Here is a 21,506-nt window from a genome sequence, read left to right on the forward strand (position 1 = left end):
ACCCGTGTGATTCATCCCTGTTATTTTTCTTCTTCTGCCCATAGTTGCAATGTCTGTTTGTGTCAGTGTTTCATGTTATCTGATCAGATATATGTCACTGTGCACAACACTGCATTCACTAAATATGTACATATTTTTTTTCCGTCTTTTTTTTAACCCAGTACATCTCAGGGAAAGATAGAAGAGCTGGGTTTCAGAATTAGGAAAGCTGGGATTCATGGAGGCCCCAGAGGCTGCTCTGAGGGCAGTTTTGGCCCATTTCTCATGGCCATATAGGTTAGCGAGGAAAGGGCTGATGTTAAACCGATCCTGATGGATGCTGGCGGTCGGCATCAGGCTGCCAGCCCGGACAGCAACAGGAGCCCATCTGTCTGTCTAATGTCAAATGAAAAGAGATGCTGTGCTGTCACTACTCTCAATCACGTCTCCCTGAGAAAAAACAGTGACACTAATGAAGTGAACCACAGATACACAGACACAACCACAGACCCCCCTAACCTCAGAGCTTTAGAACTGATCATTCCTCAGTTATGGTAAGTCCTCAATTAATGAGGTATTTATTGTGCCTAACAGTGACTTACTGAGACGCCATTAAGAGACTAGATTACCTCCATCAAGGCTAGAAAATGAACACTTTTACCTTAAGGCTCACTTGACAGTAAGTAGATGTCATTTGTTTACATTTAAAATGAGAGTGAAAATATAATGCTCTATTTAGTGTTTTCACAAGACCTTTTTAAAGGAGGCTGCAGTTAAAAAGACATCTCAGTGGTGTTCTGTTTGAGATCTGGTGATTGTGGACACCATCTGAACTTTCTGTCATGCTCAAGAAACTGGTCTGGTTTTTAATGGTTTTTTAAATATGATTCAACATGGGCACAGAACATGGGCACACTGTGTTCATAAAGGGATGGGCGGGGATAGCCTCAACTATTGACACAAAGCAGGATGGATCAGAGCTTTTATTTTGTTTGCACAATTTCTGACCATATCATCTGAATGATGCACCAGAAATCATGACTCATAACAGCTGGCAACATTTTTACAATCTTTTGCTGTCAAATTTTAGTAAGCGTGTGTGAACTGTAGCATCGGTTTCCTGTTCTTAGCTGACAGCAGTGGCTCCCGCTGTGGTCTTCTGCTGCAGTAGCTCATCTGCTTCAAGGCTTGATGTGCTGTGTGTTCCAAGATGCTCTTTGGGAAACCTTGGTTGTAAGGTGGTTATTTGAGTGACTGTTGCACTTCTATCAGTTCAAAAAACTCTGGCCATTCTCCTCAGACCTCTGCCATCAACAAGGCTTTACCCTCGAGACAACGGCTGCTCAATGGATATTTCATTCTCAGTAAACCCCAGAGGTTGCTTTGTGGGCAAATCCCAGTAGATCAACAGTTTCTCAGATACTCAGACCAGCCATAGCCTATTTTGCACCAATAACCATGCCACATTTAAAGTCACTTAAATCACATTTTTTCACCATTTCGAACTTCAACAGGATACTTTGACCATATCTACATGCATTAAATTGCTGCCACATAAATTGACTGATGTGATATTTGAACACATGTACCTTAAAAAAGTGTCTGTTTTATATTGATGCAAATGCAAAATAAAATGTAACTCCTTTAAAACGTACTAGGAGGCATTTCAAGAGGGCTACTAAGATGAGACTTGGTTCTAGAGTACTCTGGCAACTGAAGAGGTCTCTATCACATATATACTGTCTGTCTACTGTCCCTCATTTTAAATTCATACATAGTCATGTCTACAGTTGTACACAGTTACTGGGTCACCTCACAAAAGGGATCCAACCACTGCAAAAACTTGGGGAAAAAATCTAAAACGCTAGTCTTGCTGTCAGAATGAAGTGATTTTCATCCATTACACTCTTTATGATATCAAATGACCGACTGTTGTGCATGACATCCATTTTTGGTCCCAATCCAAAGCCAGTGCCCTATGTCTTTGAGATCAGGACAATGTGCAGTCTGAACCTGGCGGGAAGCATCAGTGCAAATCACATTATCACATTTAACAGATTTCTTTCCTGATGGGAGTGATCTCGTCCAGGATGACAATGCCCCCATTCACAGCGTGCGAGGTGCCAGTGAGTAGTTCTATAGTACAAAAACAATGTGATTCACATCCTACAGCCTTTACAGTGATCACATTTTAACTGAGTTGAATTGTAGATTTTGGGCCAGCATTTTAGAGAGACTTTGCTTTCCACCACCATCGCTGAAACACAAACGGAGGGAATATGATTTGAAAAATGGTGTGTAGCTCTCAACTGGTTTTCAGTGACCTTACTTGTTTGTTTTGCCTTCATTTTTTTCACCTGCCTTTATGTTCATAATGATTAATGTAGTGGCGCTTTATCTTTAAATAAATGCCCGGTCAAATGTGGGATGCTCACACTATCATCAGCACAAGGGTCAGAGCATTTTGAACGGTTGGATAAACAACTTTGCTGCTAATAATGTGTGAAACTGTGAAATAGAGTGGTCCATGTTGTGAGTTTATTACGACACATTTAGATAATTGACTGGTGATTTTTTTTTTCACACTCGTTAAACTGAGGTGTGATGGAGGGGAAAGGCATCACAGACGCATTTGCCTCTTACTCATTAGGGCACATACGGATCAAATGACAGCTGAAGACGACAGCGCTACTGCCTAAAAAGTCTGCTCGCCAAGTTGAGTGATGAGCTAAAATGAAAGAGGAGGCGTGTAAAACTTCAAATAAAGCCTTTCTACTGTCAAAAGACAACACAGTCTACACTGACAAAGCGCTAGTTCTTGCAAGAGCAGAAAAACTGAGGAAGATGGTAAAATGCTGTTTTCATAGACATATAAGATTGGTTAAGCCCTTGCATGAGACCTAACAAAGTGGCTGTTCAGTAGGTATACAACTGGAAACAATAGAATGCTGTGGATACAGTATTAACTGCAGGATAATATTTATATGTCTACTGGATATGTGGAAAAGAATGAATGTAAGGCAGCACGGTATACAGCCTGCGATTTCCCAACCATTACCATGTGATTCTTCTGAATTTATACTCAAAATATTGATACAAAGTATCCTAACCTTATTTAATTGTATAGTAATAATACACTATTAGAAGTGCAGGCTATATGCTTTTTATTTTATGGATATATAAAAAAAATTTGCCAAACATCAGCTTTAGTCTCATTTTTGTTAGCATTAGCCTTCACATAAATAACTGAATGTTTTAATTTCTCTGGAAAACATCAGTCATCTGATCAGATAATAATTAAATGTGTAATTTTTACATCTCTTTCTCTTTTTACAAAGTTAACACCAAAAGTAACATGTTTTTTTAAACTATTGGGCAGGTTCGGCATATTTCAGCGATCCAATGCTATGCTAATGTCTGTTACAAGTGTAATAGATTGGTATTAAATCTTCTCAGCTAATTCTGCTCAGGAAACCAATTAATTTTCTAACTCTATTGAAGGTTTTCCTTTAAAACTCAGCTGACATATAACCAGATCAATGCTTAGACAGAAGGACAAATTTTAACATTAATGGTTATCTAGTTTCTTTACAAAATATCGTAGGCAGAGAGTTATTGTCTTACATCTGCACACTTAGTGTAATGAGGATCAAATGTGAAATCAATGCTGAATCTGAAGCAGCTGGGATGTAACACCTCCTAGAGGAGCAATGTGGGCGACAAACACGATTTTCCAAACCTTGATCCTGGTGTAAGAAAACCTGCAAGTAGCAAAGTAATATTTTTGGGTAGTTAGAGTGCCTGTTTGCATCACTGCAAGGGCTACAATCAGAAAACACATAAAAAGCTCAATCTAATATGTACCATCATCACAGAAGGTGGCTGGCAAGTGGTAATAAGAAAGGCTTTTGTGGGAGACATAAAAAGCCAAACATTTCCCCAAGAACCTTCACATAGTTTGAAGATTAAAAGAATTATAACATGAAGGGAGAAGATCCTGAGGCTCTTCTATGTAAAGCACGGTGCTGAAGTACAGTGCATTAGCATCCTTTTAATTAGGCATAATTAGGGTCAAAAATGAAGGCGGCTCTTAACCTCACAGGTTCATCATCACAATAGAAGATGTTCTGATAACACTAGTTTCATTTATGGACAAAAAAAGATTTTGTATCAATATTAAAATGAAAACTACACATGTACAGCTAATAATCATTGAGAATTTTGTCTGTGAAAAATGAAAAGAGGGGACTGTTGCTCAGACTTAGACAGGAGCTGTTGCTGCAATGCTTTTCACAGACTGAAATCTCATCAGTATAGCAGCCAGGGGGGACACAATTTGGAAAGGCTGTTGATGGTCAGTGACCTTGAAAACTTCAGCTGGAGCCAACTTTTTTCTTTTTTTTTTAAGCTGACTGCTTGGCTGACTGTCCACACATTGTCCAAGTCCGCTGTTGCTGAGCTCCATAGAAAAAGGGACTCTCAGCAATAGGCTTACTGCACACAGAGAGAAATGCTGTGACGGGCCACAACAGAAAGAAACTGACTTCACTGAAATAATATTCAATATTATTAGGGCCAGTTTGCATATATGCTATGCAAATTTATTCCAGCTAGAGGGTAATACAGTCACGACAGTGGGTCTTAACTCTGGCAAAATCAGATAAATTGTAACAGAAACATGGCTGCAAACAATTCTGTTGACTTTCATCAGCAATAAAATAAAGTGTGTTTTTAGTTTTACCTAATGTTTATTAAAATTCTATGTAGTGGAAAATAATAGGACACCAAAATGGCCAAAAACTGTAGCTGCTGTAATAGCCTTGTTTTGTGACCACAAGGTATTCGTTTTATTCAGAAAGAACAAGGAAAATGACAGCTTGAAGACAATTGATCTGTGTAGTTCCACTGACTTCTAAGACATTTAAAAAATGAACAGTGTTAATTGAGCTTAACACTGTTCAGATGTTTAGAGAGGGGTGTTTGGATTGCAGCAAGGATTTTCATGTTTGATGTTACAACCTAAACTCTTCTTCTTTTCACTGTAACCTCACAATTATTGGACTATAATGACTAAACTATTCCCTGTCAAGCTATTCCCTTCAGGACAGGGAACAGCTTGACTTTGAAAGGTGCAAGCCAGTGCAGAAAAGCTCGATAGACGAACTAGAGCAATTAGAGAGGCCAATGGTTATGAGGTAAAACACTTGAGATCCACTCCTCTATCAATCTGTTGTGACTTAAAATTTATCAGACTGTTTACTTTCGGGTTTTCACTGTGCATTGGGACACTACAGTATAATGTAAGGGAGGTTTATTATAGGATTAGGCTTGAATGAAGACAGCTGCTTACTATTTGTAGTTTGCCTATTACTAGTGTACCCTCTGAGATTTGCACTCCTGAATTGCAACAGAAAACAAGAGGCCACACAAGCAACTGAAAATAGTCTGACTGAGGTGGACACAGAGTATGAAAACTATTACTAGCCCAAGTAAGATAGAGGAATGCATATGGTTAGATGGTGATACGGCCATAGCATTTTAATCCTTAGTTGGAATTGTAATTAGTGCTGACTGTTTTCAGGAGCAATTCAGTATCCTAGAGCCATTTAGAGCCAGCATCAGTTGTCCCATTAGAGTCGTGCAAAGACCATTTGGAATAATATTGTAAATTTGTGTGCTTACAGACAAGGATTAAGTGTGAAGGTATCTTGGTTGTACAGCATTCAAACAGATTCCTGTGATAGGGAGGGGTTAACTGGAAAACTGGTCTCTGGTTGTTTGAAGAAGAGAACCTCAGATTTTTTAGCCTGCTCTGAAAGCAAACAAAGAATGAGGATGTTTAAAATAAATAATACAGCAATGTTAACATCGCCAGTTCAGCTTGTGGGGTTCTGCAGCTAGAAGATATTGTGCAGTTCACACATGTATAATGAAAGGGAGAAAAGAAGGAGTCAGTAACCATTATTTATAGTCAGCATTAGCCTTGGAGGATGAAATTAAAAGGCAAACACAATGTGTGGGGCCCGCAGCTACATCCATTTGTATGACCAGGCTCCATGTAAATGAATTAAAATAACTCATTTTCTGAAGGTAGCAGCCTGGAATAAAAATGACATCATTGACTCGCTGTAAACTGCCATGTACCGGTCGCTAGAGGTCGTCGTTTACCCCTACCAATGACGTAAGCCTGACGTAGTAGGAAGTGTGCTAACGATCATAACAAAATTGCAGCCAAGCTGCAACTGGCTAATCGTAGTTAATGTAAGCTATGGCACCAACAGGCAAAAATGCAATGACTTTTCATTAACACTGAACGTCTATCTTCTGGAACCGCTGTGGTGTGGCGTTTTCAACATCCAAAACACCGAAAAAGTAAGTTGTATTGATGTCGTTGGCTCACGCTAGTTAGCGGGTTAGCTTTAGTTAGCCTATAATCGAATAAACACTACCTGCATTTCGTTTCTTACGCTCTTATTCTTAAAGTTACACATATTAACTTCCAGTCAAAATTTACGTGGAGATTACAATCTGTGCGTCTGAAGTATAAGGTTGTTTACGTTCTTTTTAAATTGCTGTAACTATTAGACGCCAAACTCTGTTTTAAAAGCTTTTAATTTAAATGTAAATTTGATTGCTGTTGAAATGTACAACTATCTGGCAAAGTAATAACCTCAAGCCTCGAATAAGCTGACATTTCTTGTAAATTCGGCGTGCCTGTAATCAATATAATTCTTTATTTGGTGGGATAAGTTGGCTATATTTCACCTGACCTGTAATCAGTGGGGGATGGAAATGATGAGAACGAATGTTTTCTCTGAAATTAAATCCAAGTGCAAGCTGTACAATCCGAACTTCACAGAAGACCAGGAAGTCTCAGAGGCTTTTTTTGAGTGAGCTTGTAACGTGTGTGTAGTCTGCCAGAAATCTGAATATGAAATGACCCCTTCTTTTTACTGTTTTCATGAATGCCTGTAGAAAACATCTTTTTACTTTCGACATTGGTCAGAGAAGCAGAAGTTGCTTTGGGGCTGGTCTGTGAAGTGCAAACAAATCAGTTTCATTTCCACTCACACTTTTTTTTTTGTCCTGTACTTGTAACATAAACAAAGGGGTTTCTATGTTTCAGGTTAATTATAAGTGATCCTTGAAGACCTGTCCCAATGTCTTCCGGCTGTCCACCTCAATCACCTGCTGTGGCAAAGTCTGAAGTAGCGGTAGAGGGAGAATGCCCGCTCCTGGCTGCCACCTTTGCCTACTGGGACAATATTCTGGGACCACGGGTGCGCCACATCTGGGTACCAAAGGGTGACCAGTTGATGTTCCTCAGCGATGGAGAAGTAACATTTTTGGCTAATCACACACTCAATGGGGAGATTCTGCGTAGCGCAGAGTGCGGTGCCGTGGACGTGAAGTTCTTTGTGCTGGCAGAAAAGGGCGTCATCATCGTGTCTCTCATCTTTGATGGCGAGCTCAAGGGGGACAAGAACACATGTGCCTTGTCCATTATTCTGCCTCAAACAGAGCTGTCCTTCTACCTCCCCCTGCACACCATCTGTGTGGAGAGGCTGAAGCACGTTATCCGCAAGGGACGCATTTGGATGCAGAAGGTAGCCTTGACTTACAGGCATTTGGCCTTAGTGTGCACTGAAGAATAGGCAAAGTATTATTCTTTATACTCATAAAACCTGCCTTTCAGCTTTAATTATTACATTTAAAGGAGTATTAACTTATCTGTCACATTTGTTGTACCCATTTGGGATTTCAGTAACATTGCCAGAATAATAAAATTGTATCCTCCAAACACAGAGGGGTTGCTTAGTTAATTAGGTCTGAGGGATCCTACAGGGGAAGCTAGTGAACAAGTAATAATAGCGTTGGATAGAATGATTTAACACACCAGTAACTGGGAGAGAAAAAAAAACGGCTTTAAAATGCATCACTGGAGTAAACATTCAGTTGGTTGGACCTTTCTTTTGGCTGATGCACTTGCTGTTTTTAGAGCTTTGAGGTTTCCTGGAATACTGAATGCACTGATAAAGTGCTAAAAGCAGTCAAAATCTGGTCAGATTTTTAACCTTGTGTGTCTTTCTATGTAGGTTGGATACTTCTTGTTCTTTTCTCTCCTTTTTTTCTGTTAATTTTAGGGTTACAATATCATCTCAGTGCTGAGCTTAGAAATTGTCCCAATCATGGAGCTGCTGACCTCTATGAAGACACATAGTGTACAAGAAGATATAGATGTAAGTAACAATTTTTCAGTCTATTAATACCAACTGCACAGTAACTAAGAGACAGTGAAAGATGTCATTCATTTTGCATTAGAAAAACTGGTTGGCATTGTTGGCATCATTAAATTACATTTAAATAACAAAATCAAGACAGAGCCAGTAGTATTTTATCCTATATCATGTTGCCAGTAACTGAAAGGAGCTTGAATTCCAGCAAGTGAAATTTATTGACAAAACATGAGGAAATTGTTTGTCTTTTTGTGGTTTTTCTTGTTCAAATGACTTCTTTTTCCAAGAGGTTTAACTAAACAAGGTTCTCTCCCTGCCTAGATTACCACCCAGTGTGATTCAACACATTTGCTCCCTTTTAATATGCAAATGTAAAAGTACAAAGAAGCTCCCCAGAATCTTTCACTGTCTTTTTTTTTTTTTTAACCCTCCACTTTCATTACAATGGCTTGCAGATATGCCCGTCAGCACTTTTGTCTTTGTTGTAGGCCAATTTTTAAAATGACTCATTTGTTTCGCTCCTGCTGAGCAGATAAAAGACACGGTGCTAAATGATGATGACATCGGGGACAGCTGCCACGAGGATTTCCTACACAAGTAAGCAATCCGGTACAGGCAAATGGAGACAGATGATGAACAATGCCCATTTAACACCCATCAACCTTCAAATGATGAGTAATGGCTCTTCACTTAGCTGAAGTTATCTCCTGAGAAAGGACGAAAAGCTTAATCGCTCTTTAGTGTCGAGAGTCTACAAAGTCCATTCTAGCAATGAAGCGCCAAATTGCTCAGAGTTGAACAGGATTAGCTCAGTATCCTGTGACGACGACACGAGCATCTGGAAAGTGGAACTTATTTGCTGGGATCTGATATTTATAGCTCAGGCTTTAAGAAAGAACACACTCACTGTGTATTACTTGAAATAATCTCAGGTTTAGAAGTAATCCTTTTTTATGAGCAATCAAACAAGTCAATTCAAAAAGGCTGGAATGTGAGCCGAAGTCGATGAGTCAAAAGGTTTAAGGCCTCATATTTTTAGCGGGGAGGGATGCCGTTCCTTAGTCTCAGTTGTTATTCCTAAAAACTTTTCGTTTCTAATCAGAAGAATTCTAATGAAGCTAATTGGTGCTAATCTGCATGATGTTGTCTCTGTGTTTCAGGGCCATCAGCTCTCATCTGCAGACGTGTGGCTGTTCAATCGTGGTTGGAAGCAACCCGGAGAAAATAAACAAGGTAAATGTGCTGGATTAGTGGCTCCACACAGACGCAGCATCTACATAATTTTAAATGTTTTGAAGCTTGTTGTTATGTTTGTTTGTTAATGAGCCCCTCTTGCACTTCTTTTAGTTTCGCATCAGTATTTTGATTTTCAGTCGGGTTACTTCTTCAAGTCTGCTCTTTTCAGACTCTTTCAAGTTTTCCTCATCTTCCTGTGTTTCATACTCATCTGAAAATGAGCCTGCGTTTTATTTTTTCCCCTCGTCAGTCTCTGCAAAACACTTCAAAAACTGTTATTGCGGTGTGACGCCTAAAATCTATCAGTCGTCCTTGAGATGCTTTTACAGCTCAATTGGAGTCAAGTAGGGAGGCTCGCAGTTATCTAGAGAGGTCAAGATGATGTGTGAGAAAGCATTGTATCAACTTAGAGATTTCAGGGGGTACAAGGCTGTTTCTGCAACATTAAAAGGAACCGAGTGCGCTTTCGCTTCTATCATTCTTTTGTTATCATTGGTAGAGGTTTGTGACCATGACAGTCTTCTCAAATCTGGCCACTGAGCCAAACTCGACTATAAAGAACAGAAGGTAACCGAGAAACTAATTATCTCTGTAACTGAGATCTGGCTGTGCTTTGTTGAGAAGAGAGAGCTTTACTAAATGAAAACCATTATGAAGGTAGCGCTCAGCTACTACTTGATTCTGAGACCATAAGAAACAAAATCATCTAGTTTAATGAAATGAAGACTAAACTGTGCAGATGCTGAGCGTCACCTCATTATTATTGTCAAATGTGGTAGGAGCGTCTTATTGTGTGGATGGTTTCTCTATAAATATGGACGTTGAGAATAGTTGGGATAGAGGAAAGACACAGGCAGACAAATTCAGAGAAACCTGATCCAGAGTTCCCCTCAGGCTGTAGCAGAGGTTTACATTTCAAAACTGACCTGCAGCATAAAAGCATCTCTTGGGAGTGCTGAAAATGGCTGTGCACTCATCATCCAACCTAGGTGAGCTTGAACAATTCTGGCAAGAAGAAGAGTCTTTTTTTTTTTTTTTTTTTTTAAGTGAATTGATTCAAAAGTGAAACAAAGTGTGAAAAACTTAAAGTATGAAAACTTTCTCCATACAGTGTGTTTGAAAAACCACTTTAAATCTCCAGGTATCTGATTTAAAGAAAGATTAGTGGTGCACAAATATAGCAGCTCCAGTTTTTCCCAGTGAATATCAAAAGCACGCAATGCATTAATTTGTAGGTTTCTTGTCTCGAGGCCCAAACTGAACACCAATTAATTAAAGATAAAGCTTTTGTTGCATAAATTCTTCAGTAAATAATCAGACCCGGTTATCTTCAGGCCTCATTAGTTAGAAAGTCAGACTGTGGGTTGATAAATCTGACCGTCTTTTACAGATTGTGCGGACTCTCTGCCTCTTTCTCACTCCGGCTGAGAGGAAGTGCTCTCGCCTCTGCAGGGCCGACGACTCCTTCAAGTATGACACTGGCCTGTTTGTTCAGGGTCTGCTCAAGGTAGCCACCAGCTCTTTCTCATTATACAGTACACTGTGGTTAGAATTAGGATCTGGCTATTGTTTTGTTTTGTCTGCTGATTTGATGTCGCCCTTGTTTGTTGCTCTGACCTAATTTCTTTTTCATATCAGGGACGTAATTCAATAAGACTTTCCCTTTACACTGCATGAGATTCATCTGCTTTGAAACATACAACCAGTGTGACCATGCAAAGGAAAACATGGAGAAGCTACATATTTGGTCATAATTGTGACAGACACAATTTTAGGTTATGAAAGAACATATTCAAAAAGAAGCCTTTACTTAAATATTTCATTTATAATTGAAATGGTTCAGCTTCTCTGTAAGCTATAAAATTAAAGTTTTAGACTCTAAACATTCATTTTTTTTTAACTTTTTCTCTGCTCTTGGATCTATACGTCAGTGACAATTCCAAATATGGTAATCTCAGGTATATCAGGTGTACCACCTACCTGCTGTTTCAATTTGTTGTTTTGTGTCAATCAGAAAAAGCTGGCTTTAAAAGAAGGAAGATGATTAAAGAAGCGCTACGATGGTTTGTTTCTGACAGAGGATGAACTGAGGGACTGCAGAAAGTCTTAGCATAAGATTAATGAGGATTATTTTGAAATGTGAATTGTGCAGAGCTATTCAAGTCCAAAAATAAAAATAAGGACTTGGAAATGAGTATAATAGATCTGCTTTTATGATAGTCCATGGAAAAGATTAAAGTTAAAGGCGCCAGACACATTTTAAAGCCGTTTTGTGCTCATTTTTTAATGTACAGAAAGTTTAAAAAAATACAAAAACCATCATAGTCATAAAGTCATGGAGGGTTGCTAATGTATATTGTAGAGCAAATGCAAAATCTGCATCTTATACATTACTGAAACTGACCGAGAGAAAAACGACTAAAGCTTCTGTGTTTCTAAAAGTTAAATTATGTATTAAAGCTGATCTGCATGTTGTATCTATGGATATGATTGTTCTTTACCAATGTTTTGCATTTTACTTTTATGTGCATCAGAATTTCTAATATAAAATTTTTTGCAAGCACCGAGTTTAGCTTTTGTGCTCACAGGTGCAAACAGGAGCAACTCTTTCACCTTTTTTCCGCTCTTAGGACTCGACCGGCAGCTTTGTTCTGCCCTTCCGCCAGGTACTCTACTCGCCCTACCCGACCACACACATCGACGTGGACATCAACACAGTGAAACAGATGCCGCCGTGCCATGAACACACATACAACCAGCGGCGCTACATGCGTTCTGAGCTAAGCGCGCTCTGGAAGACGGATAGCGAGGATGACATTCCTCCAGATACAGTCATTCATACTGACGAAACCTTTACACCTGACCTGTAAGTGATACTCATATATGTTGTGTTTTTACAGACGTACTCAGTTAGGCATCATATAAGCCTGAACCTGCCAGCTCTGTAATATAAAGACAGTTTAATTCCCACTACCATTGCGTCACAGATTTGCATTCTTACATGCTCCTTTTGGTGACAACTATAAATGTTCAGGGCTTGTGTGAAAACAAGCATGTAACATTTAAGTTGAAGCTTCCTTACACTATACTTAAAAACCTCTAAAATGAAAAGCACTAATGCGATAACCTCTGTGCTCTTTTTCTTAGGAATATATTTCAAGACGTCATGCATAAAGACGCTTTGGTCAAGTCATTTATAATTGAGGTAAGAATCTAACAAAAAAAATCATCTCTCATTATATATAAACTGCTTTAAGATGAAGATATTAAAGATGTCTGTCTTCGTGACATATTGATATAGTAGCCCCATTAGTAATGTCATAATTAAATGCAGAAAAGCAGTCCTCTCTTTGCTGTCATTTAAAATAAAATAGAAATAATGATCAAATAAGAAAAGGCTCCTGTGGTATGAAATGATTTTCGGTGACCGTATACATTGCTCCGTGCTTTATCTTTCCTAAGATGAACTCATTTGTGACTGATTGTTATATGAGCCAGTCTGCAAAATCTTTCCTGTAATTGCTTAAATAAATCACGTTTTTGCAGGTATGTGTCATCTGATTTTGACTCACAGTCAGCTCTGACTCACAGAGATGAAAATTCAGCTTTCACTCTCCAGCTGTTATGTAGGAGATTTGTACATGGCATCTACTTAAAATATCAGTGAATTTAACATTACACACAGTTTTGTTTTGTTTTTTGTTTTTTTTTTGTTTTTTTAAATAAACAATTAACACAGAAAAAATTTGGTTCAGTTTTAATTAGATTTGAGTCATAGAAATGTTCAAGCATTTCAGTTCATGAGCATGAAAACAGAGCAGTCATTGACTCAAACTTATAATTAGCAAAAGCGATGCTGAAGCAGATTTACGGTGTATGCTATTAATTAATACTTGTTTTATAATCACTGAGTTGCTGGTTTTTAGAGGGTTGTTGTGTAATCACCAATTAGAAGATATTTTTGCAATTATGCCACAGCTTCACTCACAGATGGCTGCATGCAACCACCAGAGCATAGTTGTAATTTTACTGCTGTGTGTATTATTGTGAAGTTAAAAGTGGTCGAGTCACTGTCATAGCTGGTGAGAAAATCCAGATCAGATGTGTGCCCGGCTTTACGGCAAATATTTGAAAGCCGAGTGGTCACACCCCATCATTTGTTCACCTGAGAGCCAACTTAGAGCTGCTGTTAGGAATCTCCCCCCAAGACGGTAGCAACAGCATGATTGTTTCTCAAGGTTAGCACAAAGGAAGGGAGGAGTGTATTATTCTGCTCTTCTTCCAGCAGAGCCGCGGATCCGACTACTAATTGACATCCTGTCTCGTACCCAGGTGTTCATGCTGAAGCCAGGCCTGTCCCTGCGGAGCACCTATCTGGCCCAGTTTCTGCTGCTGCTCCACAGGAAGGCCCTCACTCTGCTCAAGTACATCGAGGACGAAACGTAAGAGCTGTCACTAATAAGTCTTTAATCCAAATAAGAAAAGAGATTACCGTGTGGCACTCAGAGACACTGCACCACAGGAAGATTCAAGAAAATCCCCAAAAGGAGAGCTGATGATTTCCTTGTTTTTAGCCATTGTTTTTGATTCGACTTTGCATTCTAGCTGCTCACCTTGCTTTGACCCACCATCACCGCTGGGCATCCATAAAGCACACAGCAAGAGGTACCCTAAAGCCCTGTTATCAAAATAGTAGTTTCAGTTATTGTTGTCTCCAGGGTTTGGCTGTGCAGTAGTGAGGGTGCAGCAAGCTTGGAGGGACAAATTACCAGAAAGTGGATAATTAGGATCTACGACACATTTGATGAGTTTTAGTGAGGACCCAAATGAAACCAGTCTCAGGGCATGATCGGGTAGATGGACAGTTGGAGAGGAGAGACGGTACCACGATGAGCCCACACCCTCAGAGTACTAAACCAAAACTATACAGAAGGAGAAGTGTCCCTTTATCGGTGATGTTAGATTGAAAAACACAGGAATATAGGCAGCTCAGATTCAGCTGACTGCAGGTGTAAGCCTACACTTAAATCAAGATGAAGAGGAGTGTGTCAAGAAACGCGCAGAGTGGAACATAAGGTCAGGGGAACATGGGGGTTGGCTCTTTGCAGGAGAAGTAGTGCAAAGAATACAGACACTGTTCTGCTGAGCAGGAGGCAAAACAACTCCTGTGATCAGATGAGTCATCCTTCACACTGGTCTCAACAAGCAGGCTATGATGCATTTCCCAAGGAATCTATAGGTCTGAGTGCTTGTTTTCCCCAAAGTGCTGCTTTTGGAGGGATTTTTTTTCTACTATGCATTACGTTCACCCTTTTGCCCATGAGCAGAAAGCGCAAACATTGCTGCTGTTGGCTTAAGCGATTACATCTAGAGCTCATCTGCATATTGTTATTCTACAACAGGCAGCAATATATATCCCCAGCTTTCAGGGGATACCAGATGCTAGTCAAAATAATGTATTTTGCGACCTTCTACCTAAGAGTGCTTATCTTCCTAATGTGTATTCGCAACATCTAACACATAAAACTGTACTAGTGACATCAGAAAACCTTCCTTAACAGCTGCTATCCTTTCCCCAGGACTGATAGAACATGGAGATTATGTTTTAATAACATAGTCACTAGTAATCTGTTTTCATAATCTGCCATTCTGTTTTGTTCATAGAGTCTGTATAAAGGATGGCTGTAGCAGCAGTGACATATCATCCAATAGTTTGTGAATTGCATGTAATGAAGATGAAGCTTGTCTGCGGACTGGAAACTTATGAGTTGTGTCATATCGTCAACCAAGGCACAAGCTTTACTTTGCAGGCAAATGTTTTCCGTTTCCAGTTTGCGTGGCACTTTCTCCAAGTTTAACTGCGGCTAAGTGATGCAAGTATATGATTAGTGTTTGCAGACAAGTCAGCGTCTTGCCTGTAAACTACTGGCGACTATGACGACCTGCTAGCAACCGAAGCCAGGGGATCACTGACTGGTCTCTATGCCTAGCAATTCGTTTTGTTGCAACCACTTGCCAACCACTCAAGGAGTAATGATTGTTGCCTCTCGACCAGTAGTTGCTAGATGGTTGCTGACCGGTCTGTTGGCCCATGCGTCTTGGGCGTGAGCATCCATAAACCGTATGTGTGCACAGCAATGGCACGGACACCTGTTAATTGAAATTTTGCTCAACAAACACAGAGCACAGACGTTTTGGACTAGAAAATAGGCAACATTATCTGTCTGATAGTTGGTTAAAAATGCTCCAAAAGATGCCACGAATACAACTGTGGGCAGCCTCCCTGCTCCGCAAAGCTTTCAGGCCTCCTAGTACTGTAATCTTTAAGCCTTTTAATTTCAAGCTAACCCCTGTATAGTTTACTGTTGTCATATAAAGGCCGTTATTGTTACTTTTATTTATGTATTTTTGTACCATGCTATAAACCCACCTATTTCTGCCTCATAAAGTTTGGCATTTAAATATTGAAAGATGGCCGTATCCACTGCGATGTGACGCTTCAAGCTGAGCATTTTCACTGTCGCCATCTTGTTTGTGAGACGAGTTTTTAAAACTAAGGATGCATCTGCATGTGAAAATGCGCTCTTATTGGCTAATGACTTGTGACAAGTTGCTACTCTGGATAACCCTACATTGCTAATAAGAAGAAATGTGATAAGAACTTTACTCATCCTGAGGACAATTTTTGTGCCTTTTTAAATAAAAGCTGTAAAATATAAATAGAAAGGACGATTAAAAACAAGAGGCAGATTAAAGAAAAAGTGGAAATGTAAAAATGTGCTGTATCATAAATGCTTGGCTAGTGGTGTAAATGGGCAGAAAGTGACAGACTTTTCATAATATTGATGCTGTTAGCAGCAGATGGAGGTAAGAGATGGCAAAAAGCAGAAAAATGAGATAATTGTGTAATCCACCTATCCAGTAAAGAACAGATGAAACTGTCTAAACAGTGTAAAGTACTGTTGAGCACATGATGAGTTTCAAACTGTTTATAAATGTCCCCCCTACAGGATGGGGAGGAGTTAAGTAGTCTTAATAGCCACAGGCTGAAGAGATCTCCTGTAGCACTCGGTCCTGCACCTCGGGGCAATGAGCCTTTTACTGCTTCTGCTTCTGACACTTCTAATGACTGTAATTTACTAAATGAACTTCATGTTTTATTCAGTCTGACCTGAAATAACTGAGTGCATAAAGTCATCAGGAAAATATTTAAAGAGGAAAAGAGCTCAAGAATGTTTTCTGATTTTTATACAATTTGAAGTTTTATTTTCGGGGCTGTTTTTGGAAACCAGAGGAGTCACCCTCTATTGGCCTGAAAAAATGCAGGTTTAAGGCAGTTTTCAAACCCAGAACTTGGTACTACATCGTTTGTACTGTCTATGGTAGAAGTGTGTGAGGACTGGGCGCCAGTTTAGCTCATGAGCCGGCGACCATAGGCCACAAAGACCAAATGCAGTGGCCTGACCTTGATTTCAACCCTCGACCCTTTGCTACATGTCTTCCCCCGCTCTCTTTCCCCACCTTTCCAGTCAGCTCTCCACTGTGTTATCTGTTGGAGGCACTTTTGGGCCCAGCTTTAAAACAACAGCCACTTATTGCTTTACATAAAACATTATTATCAGTGTTGAATTAGACATTTCTCATCTTTTCCAGTTATTTTCCAGAAAAGTTGGAAAGTTGTTCTGTATAACTGGTACCTTCACATTTACTTCACTCCATTTATATTTAAACAGTGGCCCAACTTTTTGAAAATTAGGTTATTTGGAAGCTGCTGAACACTGATGAGTTTGAATAACTTCCCATCTTCCATTTTTACCCCATATCTTCAAATAGTGTGCCTGTATGCGGTGGAGAGCACAACATGTTTGTCCTGTAGTTAAGCAGCAGTAAAATGTGTTTACATTGTGATAGCTCAGCTGAAGGAAAAAAAAAAGATTGATTCACTTTTGAGGCAATTTGTGCCCTTCCTTGAATATAGTGCATCAGAGCTTTAATGCAGATCCAACAAACTGTGACAAAGAGGGCTGAAACATGAATAGAATACATCTTATGCATTTAGAAACCAAAGATTCCTGCGGTGTACTACTCTTTACACCCTTGAAGACACAAATTTTAAGTGCTGCCACACAAGAGTGCGAAAAATGGTGAATGAAAAAATTTTATGACATCTGCACATATGTATCTGCTGGGGGCGGTTAGTAGAGATATGATCTTTTTTCTTCTGCTGAAGAAGTAATTTATCAGAAAGAATACTGAATGCTTGCTTGTGCCAGCCTTTCCAATATTAGCATTGGCTTTTCTCTGCAGAATGTGTTTTAAAAGAACATGATTTATTAATAAAGAGAGGAAAATAATTTCAGCTATAATATGTGTAAGGTGTAAGGAGGAAACTGGGGAGAGGCCGACTTTGTAGCCACACAGCGTGATAAATCTTCAGCATCCTCCCAGAAGGACAGCTTCCCCATCTATGTAGTGCATGAATAATGTTTTTGAGAGGAAATGGTGCACAGACATTGCGTTACCTTCACAGGTTACCACAGCTAAACCTCTGAAAGGGCTCTGGAAATTGCATTTTCCTCCCATCATCATAATCAAAACACTAAATGATGTTTTTATGATCGCCATTTGATCCCTGAAAATAATTTCTCGTATCTCTTTTACCTCCCGGCCACAGAAATGTGACACTAGTCCAGGTTGCAAGGTGACCTGGTGGCTTATGGTGGCCTCGTTCCATACTAAAGCTTTAATTAAGGCAGCGCGTGTTTGAAACCAGTACTGAAGCTTTATGCTCACTATATGCTTTAATTACCTCCCCCTTTTGCTTGGTCAAGAAAATAAATAAATAAAAGGGGACATAATTGTATGTCCAGTCACACTCTGATCCCATCAGGCTTATTTCACCCATCTCTGGTTCGTGTCCAGAAGCGCCTTCTTAAGCCCTTCAATTCATCTGAGACTCTAAAGTCCACCATATTCCTCAGGCTCGCTGAATTGTTTCATGCCTCCCACCCGGTGGTGACCTGGTCATCGCTCCATCTGGGCTTGACTCATCTCCTTCTGTGCTCCACAACAGTTGACTGACCTTCCCCAACTCCCGTTGCTTCTACAAATAGTTACTTTGATTTTTGCTCCCCTCCTGTCCAAAATGCTTAAACTGAGTCCAAATGAATTATTTTGAAGCCTACTCCTTCCAATGCATAAAAACCGCCCAAACATATCTCACTCCAGAGACGACACTAACTACACAAGCAAAACCATAATTTGTGGGCTCGTGTGAAAGCATAAAACCGGTCTTGTTTATGGTGCCGTCGACAGCCTGAGGTCTAAGGGCATACTATTTTACAGGTGCCTTGACAAGGCTGTTTATGCTCAGGTAGCGTGCTTTAGCAGCATACATAATTCATCATGGCATGGCATTCCTGTGCACAGCTGCAGCCCGACTAAAGGCTAATGCAAGTCCCCCGACCCTGAGTTTTATAGGTTAACAGTTGCATTATACTTCAACGTGTCCACGTCTCTCTCCGCAGGCAAAAAGGGAAGAAGCCATTTCGGTCTTTGCGCAACTTAAAGACAGACCTGGATCTGATGGTGGAGGGAGACCTGAACATCGTGATGGCCTTCGCTGAGAAGCTGAGGGCCGGACTTCACTCGTTTGTGTTCGGGAAACCGTTCTACACGAGCATGCAGGAGCGAGATGTACTCACGAGCTTTTAACTTTCACTCGCACTTTGTATCGTTTTAGGTTGGTGACTTTGTTACATGAAAGCATGCGCGTTGATGCAAGGCTACCATCATGTGCTGTGTCTGTTTCTGCTTTACTGAAAGAAGTAGTCTTCGCCTTCCTTTTACGCCTTTATCAGACTGATTGTTGCTGCTGTTATGAGCCATCACTATTAAACTTGTGTTATATTATCTTGATCAAGAATACTGTCAGTATGTTTTCAGTAGGCTGTTTCTCTGTAGGATGGAGTATTAGTGTTTTCTCATCCTTCTGTTAATAGAAGATCTGCATTAAGTTATTGTTAGAATTGGCTTAGGTGTCCACCGGGATGTTTACAATTTAATTTAAAATGATATTTATTCAAACATGAGTTATTCGTTTCTTCCCTGCCTGCATCGTGCAACAGCCTCCGCTGACCTTTGAACCTCTGACACTTGCCTTTTTTCTTTTTTTAATTATCTTTGTTCAATTAATGTGAGCGGTGTCGATTGCCTGACTTTACAGAAAGGTTATGTAATCAAAGCGCCCATATTTCAGTATGGACAAAGACAAAATGAAATCTCCTCGTAATCCCTCCTGACAGACTCAATGTGTGTGTTTAGTTGCCATTACTGAATGCATTTCCCAGTTGTATGTAAAATAGATTTTTTTTTTTTATTTCCTTCCACAGTAACTGCCTAGTTATTGGATTGTTGGAAATGCCCAGCTTTACTGCAACCCTAAATTTGCTTTTGTCTTAAAATCTTGTTTGCGTGGCTCTGTAATAAGCTTACTCGATGTTGCGCCATATTACATTTTTATTATATTTTTAATCTTAAACTTTCTTTGTACTTGCATATTGGAATTCTTTTTTTATTTGTCTAATTGTACATTAACTTGTGTACATTAGTTCATGAATAATAAAAACAGTAATAACAAACAAAGAAGTATCTGGTTGTAAATCTTTGCCCTTCCAAGTTCCTCAAAAATTAAGGTCTGAAAGCTGAAGGTCCCTGATAGGTTTAAAAGCTGAGATGTTTCGTTTTTCATGCTCCTTAACAAAAACAGCGTTAATAAGTTTCAGCAGTTTTTATTTCAATACTTTTGGTTAATTTTGCAAATGTGTATTTATGTCCAAATGTATTTTACAATGATTAGCTTATCGATATATTTTCATTTTCTATTTCATATTAACCTTTAAAGAGACAAAGAAATTAAACTCTTCTGCAACTGACTGGGTAAAAATCTGAAGCTGAAGCTTTTTAAGGTGTCTGTTCTTGCAGAGGACTTTATCAGCTTCTCATCATAAACTCGATGCTTCTCTTAGCTATGCTGTGCCGTGCCGGGCAACTACTAATATCTGCCAGACATATATATCCCATAAGCTTTAGTGTGGAATTTCACAAAATAGTGTGCAAACACCTGGTGTTCCCAGGAGATGAAGCTGGTGCATGTGCAGAGCCGGTTCTGTTTTGGCAGGATAGTGTGCAGCAGCAGACGTGATAATATGGCTTATGGCTGGGGACTCCAGTCACCCCAGCCATAAACTGTTCAGACTGCTTCCATCAGGAAGGAGGTTCTGCAGCATCCGGTCCCGTACCAGCAGACTGAGAGACAGCTTTTTCCATCAGGCCATCAGACTGCTGAACACGTCATAGACACCTCAGCTTCACTACTGGAACTTCAACATTATGCACTCCACACTGTATATAAATGCCACTTGTTTTGCACATATTCAACTCTGTATATTTTATATATTTTATTATTATTATTATTATTATTATTATTTTATTTTATTTTTTTACTATTTAATTTGTAAAAATTAAATAGTAACACACACACACACACACACACACACACACACACACACACACACGTAGGAAAATATTTAGTATACACATCCAGAAATGCATACACTATTATATATTGTACATATATTTATTAGTTTCAGGTTGGCCATTCTTGTATTTTGCTCGTTTGTGTTGTTGTGTTTGCACATCTCTGTTGCTTGTGGGGCTCGCACACAAGAATTTCACTCGCATGTGCTGTGCCAGTGTGCCTGCACATGTGATGTGACAATAAAAAGTGATTTGATTTGATTTGATTTGATTTAATAAAAAAATAACAATCTGCAGGGTCCAATTATTACCTTTCTTAACCATGTATCAATTTCAGGGACATAGGGTGTGGGGGCCTTCAGTCTATCACAGCTTTGGGCACGAGGCAGGGTACACGCTGAAGAATTTGCTGAAGTCCATCACAGGGCCAATACAGAACGACCAAAAGCATTAATGATCATGTTCACACCTACAGCCAATTTAGATTCACCAGTTAACGAGACATGTATTTGGACT

General features: G+C 39.6%; 1 protein-coding gene across 1 annotated transcript; it reads left to right on the forward strand.

Annotated features, from left to right (window-relative positions):
- The first annotated feature begins 6,137 nt into the window (after positions 1-6,137).
- Positions 6,138-20,090, forward strand: c9orf72 (C9orf72-SMCR8 complex subunit). Its single transcript, XM_082516613.1, has 10 exons — positions 6,138-6,351; positions 7,106-7,586; positions 8,124-8,219; positions 8,749-8,813; positions 9,377-9,449; positions 10,843-10,959; positions 12,083-12,318; positions 12,600-12,657; positions 13,785-13,894; positions 18,980-20,090. The coding sequence occupies exons 2-10, from the start codon at positions 7,140-7,142 to the stop codon at positions 19,164-19,166; spliced, it is 1,389 nt and encodes a 462-aa protein (XP_082372739.1). The 5' UTR covers positions 6,138-6,351; positions 7,106-7,139; the 3' UTR covers positions 19,167-20,090.
- Positions 20,091-21,506: the final 1,416 nt, after the last annotated feature.

Source organism: Aulonocara stuartgranti (assembly GCF_965226115.1).
Source record: "Aulonocara stuartgranti genome assembly, chromosome: 19".
Lineage (NCBI taxonomy): Eukaryota > Metazoa > Chordata > Actinopteri > Cichliformes > Cichlidae > Aulonocara > Aulonocara stuartgranti.

Coding starts and splice junctions, on each gene's coding strand:
- c9orf72 (XM_082516613.1), top strand. CDS start 7,140: ATGTCTTCCGGCTGTCCACCTCAATCACCTGCTGTGGCAAAGTCTGAA. Junction 8,814..9,376: donor CACGAGGATTTCCTACACAA/GTAAGCAATCCG, acceptor TCTGTGTTTCAG/GGCCATCAGCTCTCATCTGC. Junction 12,319..12,599: donor GAAACCTTTACACCTGACCT/GTAAGTGATACT, acceptor TCTTTTTCTTAG/GAATATATTTCAAGACGTCA.